Here is a 27807-nt window from a genome sequence, read left to right as displayed (position 1 = left end):
TTACCCACCCTGCCCGGCCCAAGACAGCCCGGGCTCTTTTTAGCACAGCGAGGGCTCCCTGGCATCTCCGCCAATGCCAGAGCGCACTCAAGACGCGGAGGCGGGACTGAGCGTTCATGGCGAATCAGATCAGACGCAAAGCACGTCCTGGCGTACATAACTAGTTCCCGCCTTCGGACGGGGGCAAAAAAAAAACACGGTTGGCGCCAAACTCTAGTAGTTTTCGGGGTAAGCGGATGGGAAAGGGGCGGAGCCTGAGCTGGCGGGGAAGAAGACGGAGCAGGGGCGTCCCTGCGGAAGGGGTGGAACCTCAACCAAGGTAGGGGCGGGGTCTGGGAGCAGCTCTTTTAATGAAAGGGAAAGTAAAATCTCAGGAGGCCTTGTCCTTTATTTAGTCCTTCATTCCATAAATTCTATGAGTGTCAACCACTTGCTAGACATGGTGCTGGGCGCTGTCTTGATAACGATAATAAGTACTGTTCCTTGCCCTCAGACACTTTCTTGGATGATAGCAAACAACTTAGCCCAGGGAGCTTTGAAGAGGGCATTACCAGTCCAATGGGGTGGGAGGGTGAGGAGAGATTTTTAGAGGGTAGAATATATGACTAGTCTTAGAGAACCTGCAGGAACCAGAGGTGCCGGGTAGGGTTTAACCTCCGGAGGCGGAGCCTGCGCCATTGGCTGATGAGGAAGTAAAGCAAAGACAACTTCCTCTGCTACTTCATCTGTGGATCTTGAACCCCAGCTGTTTTTTTCTAGTTTGTCCATTTTAACAACTTTCAGCTGTCATATCAACCTATATTTTAACATTTTTAAAAAGGCCCCCATTTAGCAGAATATGTTCTGGGAGAACACTGGCTTCTTCGCTTCTCCCCCAACCAGTTTCGTTTCAGAGAAGTCAGTTAGACAGGCAGGCATTCCAGGTAGTGGAGACTGGGAAAGTAGAGAGTTGCAACCACAAAGTGTTTATTGTTGCTGGAGCGTAAAGTTCAAGGTGAGTTTGGAGAGGGAAGCAGTGGTCAGAACTTGGAAGGTCATATATATGGCAAAGAATTTGGAATTTACCTTTAAATAGTGAGGCATAGGGGAACTACTGAAGGCTTTTAAGCTTGAGGTTGTTATGATCTGATTTGCATTATTAAAATATTTTGGATTTTGATATGCTCTTGTAGTGATCCAGGCTAGAGAAAATGAGGATCTGAAGGAGATGGTAGGTAAGAGAGGGGATAGATTTTAGAATATTTAGGAGATAAAATGGACAAAACTTAGCAACTGATTGAATGCTGGCTTTCAGCGTGGGTGCTTAGTGATGGCATTCATCAAAAAATGCTGAGAACTGGGGCTGGCCGGGTGGCTCAGGCTCCTAACGCCGAAAGGCTGCCAGTTTGATTCCCACATGGGCCAGTGGGCTCTCAACCACAAGGTTGCTGGTTCGACTCCCGCAAGGGATGCTGGGCTGCGCCCCCTGCAACTAACAACGGCAACTAGAACTGGAGCTGAGCTACTCCCTCCACAACTGAGATTGAAAGGACAACAACTTGACTTGGATAAAGTCCTGGAAGTACACACTGTTCCCCAATAAAGTCCTGTTCCCCTTCCCCAATAAAACCTAAATATATATATATATATATATATATATATATATAGAGAGAGAGAGAGAGAGAGAGAGAGAGAAAACATAGCATATATACCTCAAAAATCAGTAAAGGCTTCCCCAAAAATTATCTTCCAGAAAAGAGTGACCTTATTGGAGTCCTTACAAAGCCTTTCATTTTACCGGTACTTAAATACTTTACATTGAAGAGAAAGTAGTGATTGGTTTGAAAATACTCTCTTGGAAAGTATGTATTTTCCAATGAATGCCAATTTGGGATACTTAATAGAAGTAATTGAAGGAATCAGTGGTTTTTTTTTTTAAAAGGAAAGAAATGTAACACAGTAACGTTTTACGGGATCTGAACTGACAATTGCAAATATTGCCTAAAGAAAAACAATTCCTGAAGATGTCTATGTACTTATATGGGGTAAAGTATGAGATATAGTGTTAAGGAAAAAAAAATACAGTGCAATGTACATGGTACGCGAGTTTTTGTGTAAGAAAGAATGGGAAAAAATGTATACATGTATTTGCTTGTTTTTGCATAAGAAATACTTGAAGGATAAATTAGAACCTAATAAAAAGGATAACTTTTTGGGGAAGAACACTGGTTGGAGGGGATAGAAAGGGACACTTCTTTCAGTATTTTTTTTGATGTAGACGGGAGGTAGGGAAACTTGGCCTTAAAACCTCCATTTCAGTATTTTTTATGCAAATATGCATGGCTTGTCCTTTAATAACAGCTTTATTGAGATATAATTCACATACCATGTATATTATCTGTTTAAAGTGTTGAGTTTGGCCTTTTTATAACTTTTTACTTTTGAACATGGAAGTGTTTCATATATTCAAAGATTGAATGAAATCAAAAGAAAAAATGCTAAATGGAAAAATACATTGAAATAAATGAAAATAACTGTAAATAAGATAAACCATTCAGACGAAATTATTACTTTAAGTGACATTTGAACAGTTTCTGACTGTACATCATTAATGGGATATAGTCAAAAGACAAAAAGAACAGCAAAGAAATCTTATACTTCATGCAGTTTTATTATTAGTATTAGCATTGTAATTTTGAAAGTATTTTATGTATGTAGCAGGATAAAGACATATACGTTAATATTTTAGGAACCAAGATATTTAGTGAAAAAATGATCCAAACATAAAATCAAAAATGTTAATGGGAAATCCTATACTATCGTATACTATGTGAATTGGAAATATCAATATGAACTGATGATCTTAAAAATACGTATTTCTTATTTCTGTTGGAAGCAATAATACTGCAGTAGCAATACATCATTAACACATCTAAGACCCAGATCATGATTTCTAAGTACTATACTATTTCACACTAAAAGGAAGATCTCCTGCTGGGACTCCTCCTTGTCTTAAAAATATTAACAGGTCAGGGGCCAGCCCGGTGGCTCAGGCGGTTGGAGCTCCGTGCTCCTAACTCTGAAGGCTGCCGGTTGGATTCCCACACGGGCCAGTGGGTTCTCAACCACAAGGTTGCCCGTTCAACTCCTCGAATCCTGCAAGGGATGGTGGGCTCTGCCCCCTGCAACTAAGATTGAACACAGCACCTTGAGCTGAGCTGCCTCCCGGATGGCTCAGTTGGTTGGAGTGCGTCCTCTCAACCACAAGATTGCCGGTTCGACTCCCGCAAGGGATGGTGGGCTGTGCCCCCTGCAACTAGCAATGGCAACTGGACCTGGAGCTGAGCTGCACCCTCCACAACTAAGACTGAAAGGACAACTTGAAGCTGAACAGCACCCTCCACAACTACGATTGAAAGGACAACAACTTGACTTGGGAAAAAAGTCATGGAAGTACACACTGTTCCCCAATAAAGTCCTGTTCCCCTTCCCCAATAAAATCTTTAAAAAAAAAATATTAACAGGTCAAATCCTAAGGGCAGAGAGCAGGATGAAGAAGGGAGAGTGTACCTGCAGGAGCAAGTGTAAGATATGCAGTACTCTGAATGTGGGTAGTAGTGGATAGGGTTAACATTTCCAGTGACAGCATTATAAATCATGTTTTAAAAATTCTTTTACTCAGATAATTTACGTGAAAAAACTCTGGAAAATTTTGTTAGATATCACAAGAAGTCTATCTAGTTGCTGTAAATAAAGATGAGTGGCAAATTCTTTGCTTCTCCTTCATTGAGTGGAGTATAATTTCCAGCCCTTGAATCTGGGCTGGCTTTAGTGACTTGCTGGACCATAGTAGGCAAGAGAGTGATGTTCTTGGACTTCCAAGACCAAGACATAAGAATCTTTACAGTTTCTCAGCTTCTTGGATCTCTACTTCTCTCTCTCTCAGAACCCCAAGATGCCATGTAGGCATTCCAGCTTACAGTTCCAGCTGAGCCCAGCCTTCCAGCCATCCCTGCCAAGATGCCAGACATGTGAGTGAAGCCATCTTGAACCCTTCAGACTCACCCATCCACTAGCTCAATACCACCGAATGCCCTCAGCCAACACCTGATGGAGAATTGCCAGCTGAGCCCTGCCCAAATTCCTGACCACCCCCCCAATTGTAAAATATTATAAAATGGTTGGTATTTTAAATCATTATGTTTTAATGTAATTTGTTACACAGCATTTGATAACTGGAGCAGTACTGGTAATGACGGAACAAAATAATGTAGAATTTTATTAAAATGTTACACAACATGTGAGAGATGGAAAGTCAAAGGGGAAAACCATGTCTGATGAACTCAAGTTCATAATCACCTCCCATTTATAGAGTACAGTTAAATAAATTCCCTAAAATATTTTAAACTCCATTATAATGTAATACATTTTATCTGTTTTTAAACACTTTAAATGCTGGTAGGACAAACATATAAACCCTGACAAGTAAAGCATTCCTAAGTACCTAACATGTAGTGAATCTCAAGTTCTCTCAAACACTGCAATGCTTTTAACAGCATTAGTCCACTTCTCTTACTTTTCAATTTAAGTCTATGAATACAACAAAACCAATGAATTTATCTGCATTTCAAAATAATGTATCACCTGAGAAAGAAAAAAGGCGCTAATCCAAAGAACTCTGGAAAACAGTACTTTGACTACATATATATCCTGTCAAAAACAAAAACAAAAACAAATTTTCAAAAACCTGCAAACAAATCTATTTTTTTTTTGAAGGGGAACAGGACTTTATTGGGGAATAGTGTGTACTTCCAGGACTTTTTCCAAGTCAAGCTGTTGTCCTTTCAGTCTTAGTTGTGGAGGGCGCAGCTCAGCTCCAGGTCCAGTTGCCATTGTTAGTTGCAGGGGGCGCAGCCCACCATCCCTTTCGGGAGTCAAGGAATTGAACTGGCAACCTTGTGGTTGAGAGCCCACTGGCCCATGTGGGAATTGAACCGGCAGCCTTCGGAGTTAGGAGCATGAGCTCCAACTGCCTGAGCCACCAGGACGGCCCCTGCAAACAAATCTTAATCTCCATTTAGTAAATCTGTTGTTTGTAGTGGTATCAATGTAGCAATTCTGAAATTATATTGTATATTATGAAACTGAGAAATAGATTGATTGAGCCAGATTGATTATTGAGCCAGAGTTCTCACTATGGGTAAGGGATGATAAAATATGGAATGGAGGAAGGCAAGGTAGAATCCTGTGGTTTTGGATTGGATTAGAGGTATCAGTATGAACTTGATTTGAATATAAATGTCTATATACACACATGTATTCTGTATGCATATATATACACATATATATGTATATAAATATTCATATTAGAGGTATCAGTATAAACTTGTGATTTGAAATAAATGTCTATATACACACATATATATGTATATAAATATTCATATTTCCTGGCTCTGTTCTCTGAAAGGGTCTAGAAACAGTGATACCCTTCTTACAATGAGCACTCAGTGTCCAGAGCTTGGTCTCTAAATACTATTCCTTATTAAAAAGAACTCCTGAGAGATATGGATGATTGCGGAGTGGAGCAGGAGGGTAAAAAAGGTAATCCTGGAATACCTGTTGTACTAGAAAGCAAGAAGTTTTCAAATATTATGCGGACATGCCCAAGAGCAAGTGCTTACGAATAAGCCTGGAAAATGGAACCTTCTAAAATTGTTTACAAAAATTATGAATTTATACATTTTTCTGGGGGAAAAAGTCCCAAGCTTTCAACCAGGGGAAGATATTTATAATTCATATATGACAAAAAGTTATATCCAGACTACCAAAAAAAAAATCACACTCACAAATAAACAGAGAACCCAATTTTTTTTTATTAGTTTCAGGTGCACAAAACAATGTAATAGTTAGACGTTATCATTTATATCCCTCACACAGTGACACTCTCCGCCCCCATCCACTACCCCAAGAGAATCCAATTTTTAAAAAACGGACAGAAAAACTTCACAAAAAAAACCCCATATGAATATTAAACATTGAAAACATTAAAATTCTTGCTTATTGGAGAAATGCAAATTCAAACCATGAGATACCTCTACAAACCCACAAGACTGGCTAAAATTAAAAGGTGTGAGAATAACAAGTGTTAGAAAAGATATGGATAACTAAACCTTCCACATTTTCTAATCATAGTGTAAATTGTTACAATCATTTTGGAAAACTGTTTGACTTTATCAACTGCAGCATTTTTTTAATATGCCCACCCTATCACCCAGCAATTCCACTTTTAATTATATATCCAAGAGCTAGTAGGTGTTTGCACATCAAGAGGCATGTAGCATAATATTCATAGAAGCTTTATTCGTAACAGCTGTGAACAGGAATAACCTAAATCTCATCAATAAGAGAAAGGAAAAAGAGTTATAAGCCAGACACAAGATAATACATGCTATCTGATTTCATATATATAAATTTCAAGATAAGGCAAAACTAATCAATGGTCACATTGATAAAGTTAAAAGATAAAGTGAGACATATTTAAAAATTTTATACTTTGAGCAAAAGTCAATTTGAATTGAGCCGAATCCAATCTAGTAGATAAAATAGATCTTTGAGGAGGTGTACAAAATAAAGACTTGTACACAGAAGGGAGCAAGAACAAGAAAGTTATACTACTGGTAAGCCCAAAATAGAATTGGTTGTCAACTGTAATTGAAAAATTTAAAAAAGGGGTGGGAAGATAAAGGGGAATAAGAGGCTCAGGGTTCCAGGTATAAAACAAATAAGTCATGGGGATGTAACGTACAGCATAGGGAATATAGTCAATAATACTGTGATAACGTGGTACGGTGTCAGATGGCTGCTGAACTTATCATGGTGATCACTTCTTTAGGCATATAAATGTTGAATAAACTGGTGTACCCTGGAAACTAATATAATATTGTATTATATATATATATATTTAAGATTTTATTGGGGAACAGTGTGTACTTCTGGGACTTTTTCCAAGTCAAGTTGTCCTTTCAATCTTAGTTGTGGAGGGCGCAGCTCAGCTCCAGGTCCAGTTGCCATTGTTAGTTGCAGGTGGCGCAGCCCATCATCCCTTGCCGGAGTTGAACCGGCAACCTTGTGGTTGAGAGCCTGCGCTCCAATCACTGAGCCATCTGGCCACCTAGGAGCTGAGTGTCAGCTCATTGATTTCATTCTAGTTGCCGAGGGCGCAACTCGCTGGCCCATGTAGGAATCGAATCAGTAGCCCTGTTGCCCAAAGCTCACGCTCTAACCAACTGAGCCACCTGTCCGCCTTTAGCTGTATTTTTAAAAAAATATTTAAGAAAACAAAAAAATAAAGTGGTGTCTCATCCATAAATAAAAAAATATGGAAATATTTCCCAGGAGGAAAAATTGGTTATTGCAAGGCAACTGTCCTTTAGGGGATGGCAGGGTCTATTGGGCGGATTACCTGACTAGTGCTGATCAGCCGATTCATGATTGAATGGTTGAAGATTCCATGTGTGGGGGAGCTGTAAAGTTAAGTCTCAGTTTGGTGATTTGGAGATTACCATAGTGGCTTCATTTTGAGCTTGTTGTGTTTTTTTTTTAAACGATAATAAGGGAGGGTGTTGGTTAAAAAAGTTGAACTTTGAGAAATGCATGGCTATTAATATGTCTTGGAAATTCTCCCAGATATTTTGGAAAGAGAACAGGTGATAGGTGAACCCAATTTCTGTGGGAAGGGAATGGAATATTCTTGAAATAGACAGAGATTCACCGATGGATGGGCCTCTCTCAGAACAGGGCAGAGAAAAGGGTCATAGAGAGATAGGGGATCAAGGTTAACAATTAACACCAAGGGTCTCCATGAAGGGCTTAGCATATTTTTCTTCTTCCCCTGGATACTGGAGAAATAGCATCTAGTGTGCAATTCCTTTAAATTTTCTCTGAACCTTTAATAAAATCTATTATATCATTTTGAGTCTGAGCTCACGTCTCACCTTCTCCAGTTTTTCCTATCTCCTAGATTGAGTTGGCAGCTTCCCTATTTGTATTCTCCTCATAGTACCCTGTCTCTAACTCTCTTTTACAGCCCTCTGTATAGTATGTATTGAATAAATTAACTGCAAATAAGAGGTAGTCAATGTTTACAGACAGAACTGACAATTTAGTAAGGGATTTATTACTCAAAGTAATGATGATAGTGCCTTAGTTTCTTCTAATTTTCAATGTGCTTTGGTTCTTTTTACTGCTGGTTTTATCTCTGAAATCAGTTGTTGGGGGAAATATAATTAAAAACAAAATCTCTTCCCAACCCAGAAAATCTCTCCACAAAGGTAGAAGAGAGCACTTCCTGCACCTGCTATTTCTAAAGTGCCTATAGCTGAAAATAATCAACATGGCAAAGCAGCAAATTTTGGGATGGCATGTCCTAAACTCTCATAACTAAGTGGCATATTTTGAGATGGCATATTCTGCTACCTTTAGTATCTGAGTCCTTTTTGACATGACCGTAGTAGTCTTTTATATATATATATATAAATATGTAATTATATATATATGTAATTTTATAAATATATGTCATATATATATGTAATTTTATCTTTTATTATTGAAAATTTCAAACATATACTAAAGTAGAAAGAAGTACAATGAACCACCCTTACCTGACATCCAATTATTATATCTCAATATGTTGCCAATCTTGTTTCATCTATACCTACACATACCTTCTTCCTTGATATTATTTTTGGAGCTTTCTTGAGGTATAATTTATATACCATAAAATTCACCCATTCTAAGTATGCAATTCAATAATTTTAGTAAATTTATAGATTTGTGCCACTACCACAATCCAGTCTTAGAATATTTCCATCACTCAAAAAATGTTGCGTCATGGTTTGTTTGCAGTCAATCCTCTTTCCCACTCCCCAACCCAGGTAACCATTGATATGACCTATCAATTTAGTTCCTCCAGAGCCATTAATGTTCCTGCTGCTGCCCAGCTGAAAGTCTTAATAGTCATCCTCAGTATTCTCTTTACATTTTTCTTTCTGTTTTGCATCTCTCATTTCCTAGATCCCATGTCTTCCTCTTTCTCGATTTACACCCTCATATAAAGGAGCACCTCTTTCAAAAGATTCCTGAGAAAGGGTGCGTAGGGAGGAAAAATAATTTTCTCTCTACCCTTCTAAGTTCTTGGCTGAGACCCATATAACAAAAGAGATTAACAAGGGAAAAACATAAGTTTATTAACATATATACCTCATATATACATGGGAGATACCCAGAGAAAAAATGAGTAACTCTCCAAGTGTGGGTCATTTCATCTATTGTTCTATGTCCTCAGAACTCTCTCAATCTTCTTGGAATTTAAAAAATATTGGAAATGTTTCTCACCCCATATTTACAGTTCACTCGTTCTGGAAGTTGTGTGCTTCAGTTTGAGTTCCCCCAGAAGCAAACATTCAAATCTTAGAAAAAAAATTCAAATTCAAACATATTTAAAATTCATCATACTACCCTATATGTTTGCTGTTGCAGATCTGCCTATGTCAGTACAGAAATATCTAGCTCCCTTTAAAACACTTTTTAAAGGTATGATTTACACAAAGTGCACAAATCTTGTGTACGGTTGATTTTTTTTTTTTTTTTTTTTTGCTTTCTTATCTAGCACAGTAACCACCACCCAGAGAAAGATAATGAAACATTTCCATCACCCTAGGAGGTTCCCTCAGGCCCCTTCAGTAGTCAATAACCCCAAAGGCAACCCTTAGCTTGACTTTACCATTATTTTGTCGTGTTCCTGACTTTTATCTAAATGTACCTTTAATTTTATGTACTTCTCTACTTCACTTGTTAACGGCTTCAGAACATTCTATAACGCATTCTTTATTTAAATACATATTCCCCAACTGAACACCTACTTTCAATATTTAAGAACGTTGCAAGAACGTGCTTGTCATACTTGTATGCGAATTTCCATAGGCTAGAGGTCTAGAAGGAGAATCGTTGGGTCCGGAATGGGCGAATCTGCTTCTCTTTCATAGTTGATCTTTTTGCGTGTTGAGGAGGGAGGCACGGTGGGCTGAAAATTACACGCCCCTAGGGGTTCTCTCACTTCTCCAGTTTGGCAGAATCTTCTGTCTCATCCTGTCGCGCGTTGTCTCCGGGACCTCCCATCGCTGCAGACACTGGACCAGGCTCGAATAAGCACAAATCTTTCGATTCCCCTCCCTAGACCCGGCACAATAGTGACGCCAGGCGTTTTCGCTGTCGAGGAGGCGGGGCCGTGGACGCCCTGCCGTCGGCGTCGACGTCGCGGACTGATGACGCACAGCGCCGCGTGCTCCCCCACGTGTGCTGCATTTCTCCCGGTACTTATCCGAGTGCCGCGGCGGGTCTCGGTGAGGGCGTAGTTAGTGGCAGCTCCTGGGCCCGGAGCGTGAAGCAGGGAGCGCTGGTTGCTGCCCGGGCCGGAGGATCGCGGTAATGGAGCATCTTTTGCTGGAGGTCGCGGCTGCGCCTCTGCGATTAATCGCTGCCAAGAGCGAGAAGAGCCGCAGCGAGCTGGGCAGGTTCTTGACCAAGCAGGTAAGAACCGGAGCAAGGGGGAAAATGCCCGGCCGACAACGGCCGCTCTCTTCGTGCCCCGCACCCCTGCGCGGTCACGCGCTGCTTTAAAGGGGAGAGAGAAGTGGCGTCTTGTCACTCTGGCCCTCTCCCCAGGGTTGGCCAGTGGCGGAGGCGTCCATGCGTGTTTGAGATTGGAAGGAGCCTTTTGTTTTTATCTGGGGAGCTTTCCTCCACTGACCCCCTGCAGCACTCTGACCCCGTGTGGCAGACGTGGCCTTCGGAAAGCAATGTGGTTTGTTTTTCTGTAATTGAGGTGGCATGTAATTTTGCCATGTGTTTTACCTAAGTGTCCCGGATCCAGCCATCCCTATTAGTTTAGGTGAATGTTTTTCTTTTTTTGCCTTGTCCCTTCTTTTCGGCCCATTGACAAGTATTGATTGCGTTCCTGCTGTGCCTAAGGCACAGTGTGGTTCTTTGAGGAGGCAGATCAATAAAGCCGTGTGGTCTCTGCCCCCAGGGAATTTAACCTCTATTTTTGGAGACAATATATAAACAGAAAACAACTGAAGGACAAAGCAAGACAGGGCTAACCGCATGATACTAACTATAGGAATTATGAGGTGAATTCGAGTTTTCTGAGAAATGGGTCTTTGGCCTTTTAAGTGCCTTTTCTCGTTGCTGTCTTCCCCCACCCCCCCACCCCCGTCTGAGTTGAGGACGCTTATCACACACTTTTTCACTTGGCATTTTAATTTCCTATTTCATTCTTACCAACCCCCAGTATCTGAGCTTTTTCAGAGTAGATTTTTTTTTTTCCATCTCCAATATCTAGAACTTATTCAATCACAAGTCCATTGCCTACCATTGGTTAAGAAGTAACGACAGTATTTTGGCTCTGGAGGGACAGGGAACTTAACATAAGAGGCGTATCTGTTGGTGACAACAAATTGAACGTATGAAGCAAAAGGAAGGGAGGAGTGGAAAATATCCCTGGGGTTTCTGGCCTGTAAGCCCACAGTGAAGGGAATCACTAACACAAATGGGGAGGTCTAGGGAAAAAAAACTGATTTTTGGCAGGCTGGAGTAAGGAAAGAGAATCAGTTTATATGAGCTGAGTTGGTGATGACAGACTCCTGAATTATGTATTGTTGCTGAGAGTTATTCTATAAGTGGGTTTTAGGATTTAGAGCAGAGGTTCTGACTCTAGTGATCATGGACCAGCAACAGGGGATTTATGATTCCATACCACCAATTGGATGAAAAATTGGTGTTTATGTATTGGGAGTAAGATGGGGAAATGGTTTGTAGCCTTTACTAGATAAGGTTTTGGAGAATCTGACACTGTAGTGTGGAACTGCTCATGTAGATTCTGAGACTACAGAAATGCTGCTAGACTTGAAAACTACTAGAAGGTTCACTTGAATTAGGGAGCTGTGGACACATTTGCTTCTTCCTTTTCTTTGCCTCATATTGTCTGTCAAATTCTGTGTCTTTCAGGTTTATTCCTTTTCATTTTCAGTAATAATTTCAAGCCTTTCAGAGAAGAGTTGATTGTGTTGCCATTCTATTTTCTCCAGTTTTTGGAAACAAAATGTTTTTTACTGAAAAGTATAGATTTTTGAAACATTACTTCTCATTTGAGTTTGGGATCTGAATTAAAAATGTCTTAGGGGGGTTGCCCAGTGGCTGAGGTGGTTGGAGCGCTGTGCTCCTAATGCCGAGGTTGCGGGTTCGAGTCCCACATGGGCCAGTGGGCTGCATCCTCCACAACTAGACTGAGAAACAATGGCTTGAACTGTAGTTGGGGGGGGGGATTTTTTTTAGGGTTATGGTTCCTTCCACATTTCTTATCTCAGCTGGTGACACCAACCTCTCTATCTAGTCATGTATTATAGAGAACTGAGGGGCCTCAACTCTTTTCACTCTGTTTTCTTCACATGTAGCCAAGTCCTCCTGATTTTACTTTCTCAGTATTGGATCTATTCCTTCCTCTTCATTTCTACTACCACTACAATTCTACTACTACTACAATTCTGAGTCCAATCCTAGTGTGCGATTTTTCCAACACCACTAAGCAGTTCTTGGACACCAGCTGTATGTCCTACGATTTAACTCAATTCTGACCGTTTCTGACTGGAGATAGCGTCAGATCCCACAGATTAAGTGCTCAGTCCTATAAGACTGCCCTTCTACTCTCCTTTGAGATGCTGATCGTAAGACCAGGTTGTTATCTGTGCTTCTCACGGCCTGTAGATTGGAAGTTCCAACTTCTCTCTCCTTTGGTTTGATTAATGTGCTGAAGTGGCTCATAGAACTCAGACAAACCTTTTATTTACTAAATCACTGGTTTGTTATAAAAGAACACAGGAACTGCCAGATGAAATAGATGCATAGGGCAAGGTATGTGGGAAGGGGTTTAGAGCTTCCATGCTTTCTCAGGCACCGCTTTCTCCACATCTCCACATGGTCACCAACCCAGAAACTCTCCAAACCTTGTCTGTTTAGGTTTTTATAGAGGATTCATTACATAGGCATGGCTGATTAAATATTGGGCCATTGGTGATTGAACTCAATCTTTGCCCCTGTGCCCTCCTTGTAGGTCAGGGGGGTGAGACTGAAAGTGTCAACTCTCTAAACAGCCCCCACCTTTGAGTGCTGTCCAAAATTCACTTCATTATCATCACAGAAGACACCTTTATCGATTCTATCACAAATTCCAAGGTTTTAGGAGCTCTGTGCCTGGGATGGGGTCAAAGACCAAATAATATATTTCTTATTATAAATCACATTGTCACACATCTTTACCTCCAGTCACTGTCTATGTTCAGGAAGAACAGAGTGCTTAGCATGCCTGAGTACTGGAATTGAAGTATGGCTGAAAATCCATTCTCTTTTACTTAATTACTTTTGGGGCCTTTTGGGACAAGTTACCTAACTCCCCTGAGTCTCAATTTCTTGATATATTATACGTGGTTGCTGCTAAATAGTTAACAGGGAGTATTTAAAAGCTGGGACTCTGGAGCCAGATTCTTGTGACATGGATTCCTGGTTCTGTTGCTAGCTTTGTGACCTTAACTCTTTTTTATTTTTCCGTTTTCTGATCTGTAAAGTGGGGATACTATTACTTACTTTATGGTTGTTGTTAGGTTCAGATGCCTGGAATATAGTAAGTGCTATAAATAAAAGTGATTACTATTGGTATTACTATAAATAAGATTGTTGTGAGATCTAGATACAATGCCCGTGAGGAGCTTATAATATACCTGGCACATAGTAACTACTCAGTACATGTGAGCTGTAATAATAGTGATTTTTAAAAACAGCTTTATTGAGATACAATTCATATACCATATAATTTATGTACATGTCAATGGTTTTTGCTACCGTTCACAGATATGTGCAATTGTCAACCAACCACAGTCCATTTTAGAACATTGTCATTACTTTAAAAAGAAGCCCCCATACCTTTTAGCTGTCATCCCTCATCACTGTGCTCTCCCTCCTCCCCCAAGCAACCACTAACTTTTTTCTCTATAGACTCTTTATTCTGATCATTTAATATATTTATCATTAATAAGATAAATCTGAATATGTCACCATTTTGCATAGAAGTTCCCATTGTCTCCAGAATCAAAATCCAAGCTTTATGAAATGGTATATGTAGTGTTATTATTGTTTTAGTTTTTAATTTTTTTATTTTTTAAGAAACTTTCTGTCAACCGTATTTCCATTTTCTGTTAAAAAGGTTTTTTTGTTTTTTGTTTTTTTTTTCTGAATCTGATCCAGTTGTTCTCAACTGGGTGCAATTTTGGAGACATTTTTGGTTGTCGAAACTGGTGGTGGGGGTGCTACTGTCCTCTAGCACATAGAGGCCATGCATGCTAAACATCTTATTAATACATAGAATAGCCCCCACAACAAGAAATTATTAGCATCAAATGTTAGTAGTGCAAAATTAAGGAAAACCCTAAATATGTGTGTGACCCTAACAACAGAATATCAAATATATGAATAAAAAATTGTCTGAAAAAGAAAAATAGACAAATTCACATTTATAACTGGAGACTTTAAGACTCTATCCTCAGTGATCGATAAAGGTACAAAAAAACCAGTAAGGATATAAAAGATCTGAACACCACTATTAACAAACCTGACCTAATTGACATTTACAGACTGTTGTGCCCCATAACTGTAGAATACAAGTTCTGGACATCTGGAGCATTCACCAAGATAGATCATATGTTCGGCCGTTAAACAAGTCTCAGTAAATTCAGGAGAATTGGAATTGAATTAAGGGAAAAAGACCAACCCAAAAGATACTGGAAAAAAATCCCTAAATGTTAGAAATTAAATAACAAAATTAAAAACAAACAAATAAACAAACAAACAACTGATGGTTAAAGAAGAAATCACTGGGAGAATCAAAATATTTTGAACTGAATGATAATTTAAATAATTTCTGGGATGCAGCTAATGCAGTATTTAGAGGGAAATTCATTGATGAGGCAGAAAAGGGTTAATAAAAGTGAACCTGAAGGGGCCTGCCCAGGCCTGCATCCCTTCCCCAGGAACTGCCCAGACTCATCCCCTAGAAATTAATATGTGTAAACCCTCTTAAAAAGAGGAGATAAAACGCAACTGGTTTTAACTGGTTCTTCACACATGGGCAAACTGCCAAAACCTGCCCGTTAGTTGAACTCTAGCCTAATTAGTATGCAATTAGAACATTAAGGCTTACGCCCCCTTCCCCCTCCCACCTCCCCTTGGGTTTTTCTGTATGCATTCTGGGTAAGAGCATGTGCAGAAAGAAACTAGTTATATAACCAACATATGTCAATCAAATGACCTCAGTCTATACGTCATATCTCCTGCCATAAGGATATTTACCTACACTTTCCTCTATAAGAAAAAACTAACCTAAAGTTAGGTGCAGTCCTCTGCTCCGGCCACGTCTAGGCTGGTTTCTTTCTTGAATAAACTTACTTCCTTGCCTCCTCAATTCAGGCTGAGTCTGAATTCTCTTCACCTTTTGTGAACGACTAGGGGTTAATTCCGATGACACAACATTCATAACGTTAAATTCTTATATTAGGAAATAGTGGTTTCTTAAGCTTCACCTAAAGAAATTAGGAAAAGAAGAGTACATTAAACCTAAAATAAATAGAAGGAAGAAAATCATAAAGATAAGAGTGGAAATTAATGAAATAGAAAATGGACAAACAATAGAGCAATCCAGCGAAACCAGAAATTGATTTTTAAAAAGACTGATTAACAGTAAAAGGGAAAAATCCAAATTACTAGGAATGAAAGAAAGCTGCCATTATAATTCTAAAAAGGGTTAAAAAGATAAATGACTAGTATGAGCAATTTTATGCCAATAAATATAGAAGAAAGGAGCATTTGAAGAATACAAACTACCAAAACCCTCTCAAGAAATAGACAAAAACAAGGTAGGAATAGAACAAAAACAAGCTAGGAATAGAACAAAACTTCAGGCTGATACAGAGCATATACAAAAACCTAGCTAGTATCATATTTAACACGTGAACAACTGAATTTAAAAGTGGGTAAAAGACTTGAAAAAATAATTCACAAAAGAAGATAAATGAATGGCCATTAAATACTTGAAAAAATTCTGAACATCTTTGGTCATGAGGGAAATGCCAGTAAAATCGCCAGATACCACTTCACCTATACGAGAATGGCTAAAACTAAGACTGACAACACTTTGTGCTGGTGGTTATATAGCATCTAGATCTCTCAAACAATGCCGGTGGGGTGTAAACTGGTAAAACTACTTTGGAAAATAGTTTCTTTTAAACACTGAAACATTAAAAAAATTTTTTTTAATTAAAAAAATTAAAATGTATTATCAAGTGAAGCATGTAGTTACCATATGACCCAGCAGTCTTACCCTTAGGTTATGAAAAATATTAAGAATAATGAATATATGTCCATAAATCTCTTGTACATGAATGTTCATAGTAGCTTTATTGATGATGGCTAGAAACTGAAAATATCCATTAACATGTAATTGGATAAACAAATTGTGGTATTTTCATACAGTGAAAAGCTAGTCAGTAATTAAATGTAATAAATTATTGAAGCATACAACTGCATGGATGATTGTCAAAAGCATTATATTGAACACAAGAAGATAGAAAAGAGTATATACTGTATAATTCAATTTAAAGTTCTAGAATAGGAAAATCTCATGTGTAGTCATAAAATCAAATCATTGCTTAGGGTGAGGGGTTGACTGTAAAGGAACATTAGGGAACTTTGGGTTTGGTAACTTTAATTGGGGTAGTGGTTACATGGCATGTACATATGTCAAAACTCACCCAATAAGTGGGTGCATTTTATTGTATGTAAGTTATATGTAAATAAAGTTGACTTTTAAAAAGTTAAATATCTTTCCTTTAATATGGTTTTCCAGATTACCTTTTGAAGAAAAATTCATTAAATAATGTTCTTTGGGGGTTTTTCTCTAGCCCACAAGTATCTATTTGTATAACATATTTGTGTTTGTTTTCATTTATTTTGTAGATGTGGGTTTTTTTCTTCATAGTGTAATCACTTAACTGTATTACTTTTTTCTTTTTTATAATTTTAATTTTATTTTTCAATTACAGTTGAAATACAATATTAGTTTCAGATGCTATATTACTTTCATTTTTTTTTATATTTTAAAATTATATCTTTAGAGGACTTAATTATAGGGACATTCAGCGGTTGAAAATATGGGGTCATGCCCCAGTGTATGATGACCAAATCTGTTAAATTTCCTTGCCTCTATTTTTATGAAATCCTTTGGGTGGCGGCGCCCTGTAAACAGCAGAACTAATATTGATAGAAATTGCTTCAAGATAACCTTCCCCCATCAGTGCTTTGTTCAGAATTAGGTGTTTTTATGAGAAAATGCTCTCTAATTTGGGAGACTGTAAGAGCTCAGGTGTAAGTAAGGTGATCTCTTCTTTTCAGAGTGATAACTTTGGAAAAAATTGTTATATTTTTGCACACAGTATTTAAGTTGTGTTTAAGCTGCACTCATATAGATAACTGTTTAGTGTGAAACTCCTTAGGATAAATTTATAGCATTGGACTTGCTGGGTCAAAGAGGATGCCCCTTAGGTAATTTAAACCTGCTGTCACATTGTTCGACAGCAAGGGTTGTACAGACCTGCATACAGATTAGCAATATGAAACCTGTTATACACTTTTCTGTTTTCCCTATTATGCCTATGGATATTCTGAGCCCAGGCATTAAATTTTTGTGATCTATTTCATCTTGCATATCAAAGTTTGGTTATCTACTTTGGACCTGTTTTGTTTATTTATTAGAGGCCGAAGCCCTTATAGAGATACCTTCATTCATTTCCAGGAATTGATTTCTTATCTCCTTTCTTCATGAGAGTTGGCAGTTGTGCATACTAAGTGTAGTTTTTTGCTTTGTTTTATTTTTCATGTAATTCCGGTATTTTCGTTAAAGAGCAAAGGTGCTGGGGGAAATACTGGATTCCCTAGAGAGTGTTGAGACCCTGAAACAGATTATTTTTCAGTGAAGTTGTGTAGCATTTTACATGGAATCTAGGTACCAATCCTTCTACCTCAGACCTCAATGGACACACTTATTTGTAACAGCCTTTACATTAAATGAACTCTAATCCTCTATTGCAACCCCCCCCATGGTGTTTTATAAGATAAACAAACTTAGGAAGTCTGGAAATTGGGTATTTTGATTCCAAGTTAGAGCTCTGCTCTTCTTCAGTACTGCATATGAGTATTGTTTACATGGATGTTTTGTTTGGCTTTTCTCCCAGGTGTGGACACCTCAAGATCGCCAGTGTATCCTGAGTACCTTAGCGCAGTTACTTCTGGATAAGGACTGTACCGTGCTGGTGGGTCGCCAGCTGCGCCCTATCCTTTTGGATTTGCTGGAAAGGAATGCTGAAGCCATTAAAGCCGGAGGCCAAGTCAACCACGATCTACACGAACGGCTGTGTGTGTCAATGAGCAAACTCATTGAGAGCCATCCTGATGTCCTCCCGTGAGTAACAGTTTCATTCTTTACGTTTCTCCTTGAGGTGGTAGAACCTGCTATCTCCTGGGAAGTAAGGAGGAGTCCGAGTTGAGAAGAACGGAAGAGGGGACATACAGAAAGGAAAGATAAGTGGAACTATTTTGTAAAAATAATCACAGCAGAATCCGTTTATTTGGCTCAGTTCAGTGACCATGGACTAGGTGTAAGTCTTGGCCATCAAGACAGGTCTGGAAAAATGCCCAAGATGTGTCCCCTGCCCTCGAGGATTATATCATCTGGCAAGACATACATATAAGGCAGATTTAAATGGATTTTAGCTGATGCTCTTATAGCAGCTGCTTCAGATGGATGAGATTTGTTGCTTGCTGGATGAAGTAACTGAAGGGGGTGGGTTAAAAGAGCTTAGGTATCTTTTTTAGCTTTCTATAAATCTGTCCAAATCAGTGTGGTAAGAAGTTGTGTTACAACTGGATTCTAATGTATTTCTCTTTTGACCTGCTCTGTTTCCAGCCTGGGCCGGTTCATTCCTCCTTAGGCAACCTGGTGATAGCTCCTGCTTCCAGGAGGTCACCATATTGACGCCCAACTTAGTGCAGACCCCTGACCTGCACAACACACTACAGCCCAGAACTCGTGGGCTCCAGCAAGCCTCCTGCCTCAGCCTCTGACATAGGTGGGGCTACAGGCATGTGCCACCCTACCTACTTTCTCTTCTCAATTGATAGTAAATACAGTTTGTGTGAAATAGCCAAAAGAGGCAGGAAAATGAGTTTCAAGTGTTTTTTAATTGATAAGATAAAGAACTTCTACTCTTAACATGAATAATGTTATTCTTTGTACTAATAGGAGCATCTCTTGTATCCATCTCTTATTACTAGTCTTCATCAGCACAATGAACACACTTGGCTTTCTTGGAAGTATGATCTCTAGTGTGGTCCCTGGATGAGGGAATAAGAAATGAAGGCTTGGGAGAAAACCATAATTTGTATGAGCTTTTCTAAAAGGGGAGAAAACAATGGGTCCAGTTAATGGAACTAGGAAACACACAGTAAAGATCACTATCCTCTGTGGTCATCAAGAACGTACCCTGTGGGTTCATTGAGGATTGGGATGGTGGCCTCGCTTGTGCTTTAATGATTTAGGTGTGCTTGACTGTGGTACTGTTTCTCCAGGTGTGCTGACTATCCTGTACTTATCCTGTAGGATTGACATGTGGGTAACGAACCCCCATTTCACTGAAGCCTTCACGGTAGAGTGCTTCGGGATTGTGTCTGAGAATCATTAAAGTGATGGATTAGCTACATCTCGTCTCCCATCAGCTTCACATTATATTTTCTTATTAAGTCAATGTGAGGCATACCGATACTTTTTATTTTGCCAAAGCAGTATATTTTATTTTATATTTTGTTTACGCTCCTACCTTGTTGCAAAATGATATAATGCAGCTTACAAAGGTGCCCATGATAAAGTAACTTAAAAACAAACAGATCAAAAATAGCCACGTGTAAATGATGAGTTCAGTACGTGATATAAAATCAACTCTAGGTAATAATGTGGAATGGGACTTTGATTTTTAGTTTTAAGAAATGTGGATGATTAATTTGACATGTGCCCCGAATTTCCTCTGTAGGGGAAATATAGCTAATGTATTAGGAATATACCTAATATAGTTAGATAGGATGCAGTTATTCATTCAATAGGTAAATACAGAAGTTCTCTCTTTTAAGCTATAGACCACATCATAGGCGTAAGAAAGTCAAATATAATTGGATAAACAATTAGATACACTATGTTAATAGAGGTGTGAGCCAAATACTTAAGGGGAGCAAGAAAATCATTACAGTAAGAAAAATGAGTGTTATCTTCTTGGAAATTAGAGGTTTTGTACTGTGGCAGATTGTGGAGGAAGAATAAAGAGAAGAGAAATGTGATGGAATGAAAATCTAGAAAAAAAACAAGAGACTGGAGAGGAGGAACCCAGTCATGCTCCCTAGGATTCTAACGCCATCCGTTTCTGGGTTCATACCGTGTTTCCCCGAAAATAAGACTGGGTCTTATATTAATTTTTGCTCCAAAAGACGCATTAGGCCTTATGTTCAGGGGATGTCATCCTGAAAAATCATGCTAGATCTTATTTTCGGGGCCTCTTTCTGAGGCCCATCTGTCGACCTAGTTGGGGTTTCCATGAGGTACCACGGTAGTCTTAATAAGACATTTCTATTTTTTCCTTGCTTGTGCCAGTTGTTCATTACCGTCCCTACCCCCGCTTTGTTGCGCTATAATTGACATAACATGTAAGTTTAAGGTATACAGCGGTGATTTGATACATGCATGTGTTGACCACAGTAAGGTTAGTTAACACATCCTTCATCTCACATAATTACCATTTTGTTGTTATTGTGTCATTACTGTTTTTGCATCTAGAGTCCTTGAACACATTTTGACCCTTTGGCAAATTCTTTGTCAGGACTCTCTGAAAACATTGTCTCTATTCTGATGTATTAGTTAGGTTTCAAAGTTTTATTTTAAGAAAGTCATCTAGTTTTCTTAACTTTCCATTCTTAATCTTGACTAAAGTGTGTTCCCAAATTTCATCAGCTAAAGCTTTGCAGATGGGCTCAGATGGTTCGTACGCCTATTACATGTGGACTTCCCTCCCCACCCCCGTGTTCTCTCAAGATTGTGACCTTAATTTTAAGTTCTAATTGTACCTTACTTTTACATTTTGCATCTTTTAGTTCTTTGCTTGTTGTTTTAGCTCCTCCTTTCGCTCTTGCTTCTCCCCCCTCCCTTGTCCTCGCAAGTCCCTTTGACACACATTCCTCTCAGCCGAGGTACGCAAATCTCATAGAAGATGCCTTTCGTTAGTAATGAGGTTTTCCACAACTGCTGTTCTCGCATTTCGTGGACATTGCCTCCCACCCACCAAGGTTAGGTGTTATTTCCATTTTACAGATGAGGAGACTGAAGTTTCAAGATGTTAAATAATTTGCCCAAGTCCCCTTGCTAGAAAGTGGCAGAGCTGTAATTCAGTCCTAGGTTGGCTGCGTCCAAAGCCCACGTATCTTTCTACTTTGTGGTGCTGCCTGCTCCTCCTTTCGGAGCCATTCACGTACTTGTTGACCGACTAATACGGAACTTGGTGTTAACAGCACGTTACAGCGAATGATTATAATCCCAGGAGGGAAAGAATAATCACCCAAGTTCATTTGGATTGTATTGGGTTGATTTCTTGGCTTCAGTTTTGCATTTGCTGCTAATCTGTCATGGGCATGTGGATCTACATCCCTGCTGTCTGTCTTGGATTGGCAAGAGCCGTAGTGGGTGAGCCCAGATTTGGTCTTCGGGGACTATTGCGGATAGAATGCTGTGGTAGAGCATGCGCCCTGTGTAACGTGGCATATGGATGTGGACGGTCAGTCATGTTGAAATCATGCCAGGATAGAGCAGGATGAGGGACCAAAAGTAGTTATGCTTTTATACACCTCTGTTTCAAAACTACTCAGAAATGCGTTTAATTTTAGACTTTTCTTCTCCTCCAAGAATTATTTTACTTACTCTGACAGCATTCTTGTGAGGAAAAGAACATCCTTTCATCGTCTTTTAATTACAAAAGTAATATATAGTCAATAAATACTCAACAATTCATAATTGTAAAAAGCAGGTCTTTTCTACCCTGAAATCCTATTCTCCACAGATAACTGTTGTTAATAGTTTGGTATGTTTTCCTCCAAAGTCTCTTTTCTTTTTTTCACTCTTGCACCCACCAAGAGAGGCACACTAATGTATTTCTAAGCACACATTTTTTAAACAGCTTTATTGAGACATAGAGCATTTACCACATAAGTATACAATTCAGTGGTTTTTAGTATGTTCACAGATATGTGTAACCATTACCACAGTCAATTTTAGAACATTTGTGCATCTATTTTTAAAATAAAATTTTTAATAAAATTTAAAAGTGAACATTTAATAATATACTAATTTAATTAAAAATTACATAGTATAATTTTTAACTTGCAAATTTTGTTTTTCAGTTTAGTCATATATGGACATCTTTGCATGCCAGTAAATAAAATTTTAATAGTTGCATAGTATTTTATTCTAATCCCTTTGTTGGGCAGTTAGGTAGTTTTTGGATTTTTGATGTATAATGTGACATTGAATATTTTGGGGCATGAAAATTTGTGGATATCTAGTGTGGATTAGGAATGTGGATTTTGAAAATGAATGGTGGTATTTTAATAATAATGTATATTTATATAGGACTTTATAGGGTTTAAGTAGGTAGATATACATAATCTTTATGCTGTGACACAGTTAGGGATTATTGGTCCCATTTCAAATCTTTAAGAGAGATTAACTAAGTTGTTCTACATAAGTGTCCGAGCCAGAACTGGACCACAGGTTTTATTTCCAGATGCTAAAAGGAGTGTGACAAATTGGCCCATCCAAGATTAGATGTTCAAATGGCTGGTGTTCCTTGTTTCATTTTAGACCACACGACTTTCTCATACCCAGGAAAGAGACCCTCCTCCTCAGTCTTTGGATATTCTCTAGGGAAAAATCTGACCCTGTTTTTCTCTGCCTAAAAATGCTTTATTGGTCCATCCATCATTACTTTGATCAGAATTTTAGAGCTCTCCCTGAAAATGATGGGCCTCTGGAGAAAAGGGTGCTGTAGCCAAATAAGTTTGGGAGGGAATATTGACCAGGCACGGTTTTGTGTACTTAACATTGGACCGCGGTTCTCTCCTCCCACGTGCCTCACAGGCGTAGGGCCCTTGCCATAGCCCTCTGCTCATTTCCCCTCATCCTCCTCAAAGACCCCTTGGGTCGGGTGGACCACTTGGTTACTACTTACCTTCCTACATGTTTGCATGTTGCTGCCTGCCGGTTCCACGTGCGCTGCCAACACCTGCTGCCCATGAGCTAGTGGATTACATCCCAGCCTCCCACACCACAGCTGCCAGCCCTCTCTTCTAAGTCACCGTGAATCTTGTCAGACCCATTTGTCCAGTCTCCTTCAGAATATCTTTGGCATTAACTTACCAAGCCTCTATTCCTGTTTGCCTGGTTGCTCATGGAAGTCCAAGACTTGCCACCCATCTCCTGAATTCTCGTGCTTATGTCCCCTCAACCAGCTGACATCCAAGCGTCTTCTCTCACACCCTTCCCTGTGCCCCCCTCTGCTCTATAACCTGCACACTTTCGTACATACTTAGCCTCTTTTCTGAAAGTTCCTTCTGCCTCCCTCACTGATTTGTGGGGTCTTAAGGAGACTGTGTCCCTTTTGGTACTCAGGTGGGGGTTCTTTAATCTTGCCCTCTACTTCCCACATGGTCAACATATTTAGTGGGTGTCATTTCTCTTCTGTGGAGTTTTTTGGACATTCTTTCCCTATTCTGTATCATCCTTGTTTCGGCAGCACCTGCCATCTTCTGCTTTATTTTCTGTTGCTTCTTTTTGTGATTACTGACCAATCTCCTTGTACTGCTTCCATTTTTGAAGAACTTGGCAGCTGGCCCACCACCTTCCCCACCCCAGCTCCTGTCGTCACACGTGGAACACCCATACAGCGTGACTCCTTTGTTCCATAACTAGCTAATCTCCAGTTAACTTCTGTTTCATTCCTGCTCACTGCAGTGGTTATACCCTGGGCCTAACTCGATCTGCGCCATCATCTTTGAAACTACGGATTCAAATGCCCCGTTTCTGGACTGCCATCTCCTGTCCCACTAGTTCGCTTGCTCAAGTGTGTTTAACACACTGTTCTTTCTCCTCACTGGGACTGCCAATTCTTTCCTCCTGTTTGTCAGCCCTTTCCTGTACATACCTTCTTATGCAATGTGAAGCTCTATTTTCCACATTATGGTTGCTGACTTTTTATTTATGCTCTTTTGTCCATCTGTTCAGTGTTCATGCCTACTTAGAAAATGCCATCTCTTGATGAATCCACCTTCTTCGTGTCTGCAGTAAAGCAACCAAATCACACATCTAAGCACAGTGTTGAAATGCCTGGATTCCAGGAGCCACTCTACACTTAGTAGTAGCTTTGTGACTTTGAGCAAGTAGCCTGACCATTCTAGACTTCAGTTTCCTTATTTATCTGTGTACTAGGGATAATAATACCTACTGTTGACAGCCTCTCTCTTCTATAACCACTTCAGAGAAGACCTGGGTAATGAGTGCAGAAAGAGCTAAACCAATAAGCTCAACATGGACCAACACATACAGGGAACAGAAGAGTTTGCTCTTGTTCGTTTTCCCCACTCCCTGGATTTCCTTTGAGTCAACTATGCCAAGGAATACAATAGGAGGAATAACTAGGACGTGCTACTCCATTGTTTACTACCGGTCCTGCCTTCACTAGAGTCCACTGAGAATCACCACGTAGCAGTACACATAGAGTAGGCTTAAGATTTTAAAATTTATTTTCGTTTTAAAAAATGCACATAAACTTCTTTTACTGTAAAAATGTACCATCTTACCATTTTAAAGTGTGCAGTTCAGTAGTGTTAAATATATTTGCATTGTTGTAAAACAGATCTTCAGAAGCTTTCATCTTGTAAAGTTGAAATTTCTATACCCTTTAAACAGCTCCCCTTTGCTCCTTCCGTCTGGCCTCTGGTAACCCTTCTGTCTTCTGTGTCTATACATTTCCCTACTTTAGATACCACATGTAAGTGGAATCATACAGTATTTGTCCTTTTATGATTGGCTTTTCACTTAGCATGATGTCCTGAAGGTCCCTCTATGTTGTCACATGACAGGATTTTCTTCTTTCTTAAGGCAGCGCAGTATTCCGTTGTGTGTACATACTACAATTTATTCATCTGTCGAAAGACACTTGGGTTGCTTCTACCTCTTGGCTATTGTGAATAGTGCTGTTATGAACATGGATGTGCAAATATCTCTTCAAGACCCTGCTTTGTTATGTCTTTTTGGTGACTTGACCTTGTATAATGTCCTTATTTGTCTCTCTTAACAGTTTTTGACTGAAAGTCTTTTTTGTCTGATGCTAAAGCCTCTCCTCCCTTTTCGTTACCATTTGCATGGAATATTTTTATCTCTCTTTTTTAATACTTTATTTATTTATTTAGACATTCAATATTATTTTATGTGAGTGTTTTCATAACTTGCAGCCTATGTGTGTCCTTAGATCCAGAGTGAGTTTCTTGTAGATAGTATATCATTTGAGTCTGTGGTTTTTTTTAATCCATTCAGCCAGTCTATGTCTTAGTTGCAAGTTTAAACCATTTACATTTAACTTTAAATTACTGATATGGAAGGACTGACTATTGCCGTTTGTTAACTGTTTTTTGTATGTTTTGTAGCTTTTTGTCCCTTTTTTACTGCCTTCTTTTTGTGTTTCATGAGGATCTCCTCTTCATTTTTTAAGATGCAACCAAGGTGTCTCTTCTCAATTCCCCCACATTCAGTTGAATACTTTCTCTATGTGCCTCTTCTTGTTCTGTGACTGTCTTCCTTACTAGATACACAGTTCCTCAAGGAAAATATCTTCTTGGTTTTATCCCCCAGGAATTAACACAGTGCCTGGCACATAGTGAGAAGTCAGAAAATGTTTGTTGAGAATGAGTGCATTTTCAGTAGTAAACAATGGCGATAAATACTTGTGGGTTTTGTATTCTTTTAGTCAGGTATCTCATGCCACGATTCTGGTTCCTGAACTTGAACAGATTCAGTCTTAGGACAAGATGGCTTTGGCATTTGTTTCTCTTTGTTCTCAGACCCTTGGAAGTTCCTGTTATGTTCTCCTGTCCTGTCTCAGTGGAGATGCATGCATTGATATCCTCACCCACAGACAAAAATTCTCTTTCTTTTTGAAGGTTTGCCCTGAGGTATTTCAAGGACGCTTCTCCAGTCTTTCAAAGACTCTTCCTAGAGAGTTCAGATGCTAATCCAGTCCGCTATGGGCGCAGGCGGATGAAGCTCCGGGACCTGATGGAAGCAGCCTACAAGTTTTTGCAGCAAGAGCAGTCTGTGTTCCGGGAGCTCTGGGACTGGAGTGTATGTGTTCCTCTCCTCAGAAGCCATGACACCTTGGTCCGCTGGTATGTAGCTCTTGGGCCTTCCTGTCCTCCTGAGGTGGGGATGGTAGAGGAGTGTAGAGTTGTGCGCATGGGGAGGGAAGGGAAACCATTTAAACTTTATCTTTGTGCTGGTGCCTTTGGGGATGTTAATCCCTTTCCTTAATCATGTGTCATGTCAGAGGAAAATGAGGTGATATGAGTAGAGTTCCACCTTTCTTATGCTCTGTCAATTAAATTCATCATGTCTGATTTGTATTTTCTACTCTTACAGGTGTTATACTAATTCTGTAAGATTTCGTTTTCTAGTGTTCAGTTGGCTAGCAAGTTTTCTTTATTCTTTAGAATCACCTGCAGGTCCTGATTTATATGCTTTGATTTTCTCCAGGTACACAGCCAGTTGTCTTGCTTTGGTAACCTGTATGAATGAAGAGCACAAGTTGCCGTTCCTTAAGAAGATTTTTAACAGCGAGGAGCTGATCCATTTCAGGTTGAGGTAAGCAGGAGCGTGCTTGGGGATCTTGAAGTGGCCTCACTCACTGCATTCAAGTCACTGATGGGATCCTCCTTTCCCTCAGGCTTCTAGAAGAGGCCCAGCTGCAGGACTTAGAGAAGGCCTTGGTTTTGGCCAATCCCCAAGCTTCCCTTTGGCATAAGGAGAAGGAGCCGCAGTACCTACAGGGACACCTTGTTTCCGCTGACCTGTCCTCCAGGGTGACTGTCGTCTGTGGTGTGGTGCTGCCTCGGCAGCTGCCAGGCCCTGGGGAGCAGGTATGTTGGCATTGGCAGGATGTGTACCTCTCCTTCCTCTTAAACACCTACGACACAGAGCCCAGCCAAGGGGAAAAGTATGCTTTTTCTCTTGTGAGACGGTGTGAACCAAATTGAGTTTGCCAGATTGCTATTCCATTTACAGAAGTGTTCAGGGAGAGAGTAAAACAAATTTACCCAGGGACCTCCTCTCTGATTTTCCCTTCGTCCCTGTTTAATGTTAAATTAGAAACTGGAATGATACCTCTGTGATTCTCTTAACTTTAGAAGGCTCTTCCGTATATCCTCTCATTTGCTTGATACAATTGTGTGAATTTGGGTGGTATGTGTTGTGGTACCATATTCACATAAAACAAAGGCAAAATGACTTGCCCAGAGGCCCTTGGGCTGGCC

At 39.6% G+C, this 27807-nt stretch overlaps 2 protein-coding genes across 3 annotated transcripts in view; one reads left to right on the top strand and one right to left on the bottom strand.

The window, feature by feature from the left end:
* Positions 1–96, bottom strand: part of CASP8AP2 (caspase 8 associated protein 2) — a 31661-nt gene extending 31565 nt beyond the window's left edge. The window contains exon 1 of the mRNA XM_033102822.1: positions 5–96. The gene's annotated coding sequence lies outside the window, so the exon portion shown is untranslated. The remainder of the gene's footprint in view (positions 1–4) is intronic.
* A 104-nt stretch (positions 97–200) lies between these two features.
* Positions 201–27807, top strand: part of MDN1 (midasin AAA ATPase 1) — a 144741-nt gene continuing 117134 nt past the window's right edge. The window contains exons 1-6 of one of the 2 annotated variants that reach the window (XM_033097100.1): positions 201–319; positions 3926–4010; positions 18372–18598; positions 26443–26667; positions 27032–27139; positions 27222–27414. In XM_033097100.1, the coding sequence (XP_032952991.1) occupies positions 18561–18598; positions 26443–26667; positions 27032–27139; positions 27222–27414 (564 nt within the window). In that variant the 5' untranslated portion in view covers positions 201–319; positions 3926–4010; positions 18372–18560. Of the gene's footprint in view, positions 320–3925; positions 4011–10464; positions 10567–18371; positions 18599–26442; positions 26668–27031; positions 27140–27221; positions 27415–27807 lie in introns of those variants that run through there. The other variant, XM_033097091.1, reaches the window with a different exon arrangement.

The sequence above is a fragment of the Rhinolophus ferrumequinum genome, chromosome 3, assembly GCF_004115265.2.
Source record: "Rhinolophus ferrumequinum isolate MPI-CBG mRhiFer1 chromosome 3, mRhiFer1_v1.p, whole genome shotgun sequence".
NCBI classification, from domain to species: Eukaryota; Metazoa; Chordata; class Mammalia; order Chiroptera; family Rhinolophidae; genus Rhinolophus; species Rhinolophus ferrumequinum.
This window is presented reverse-complemented; position numbering and strand designations above follow the sequence as displayed.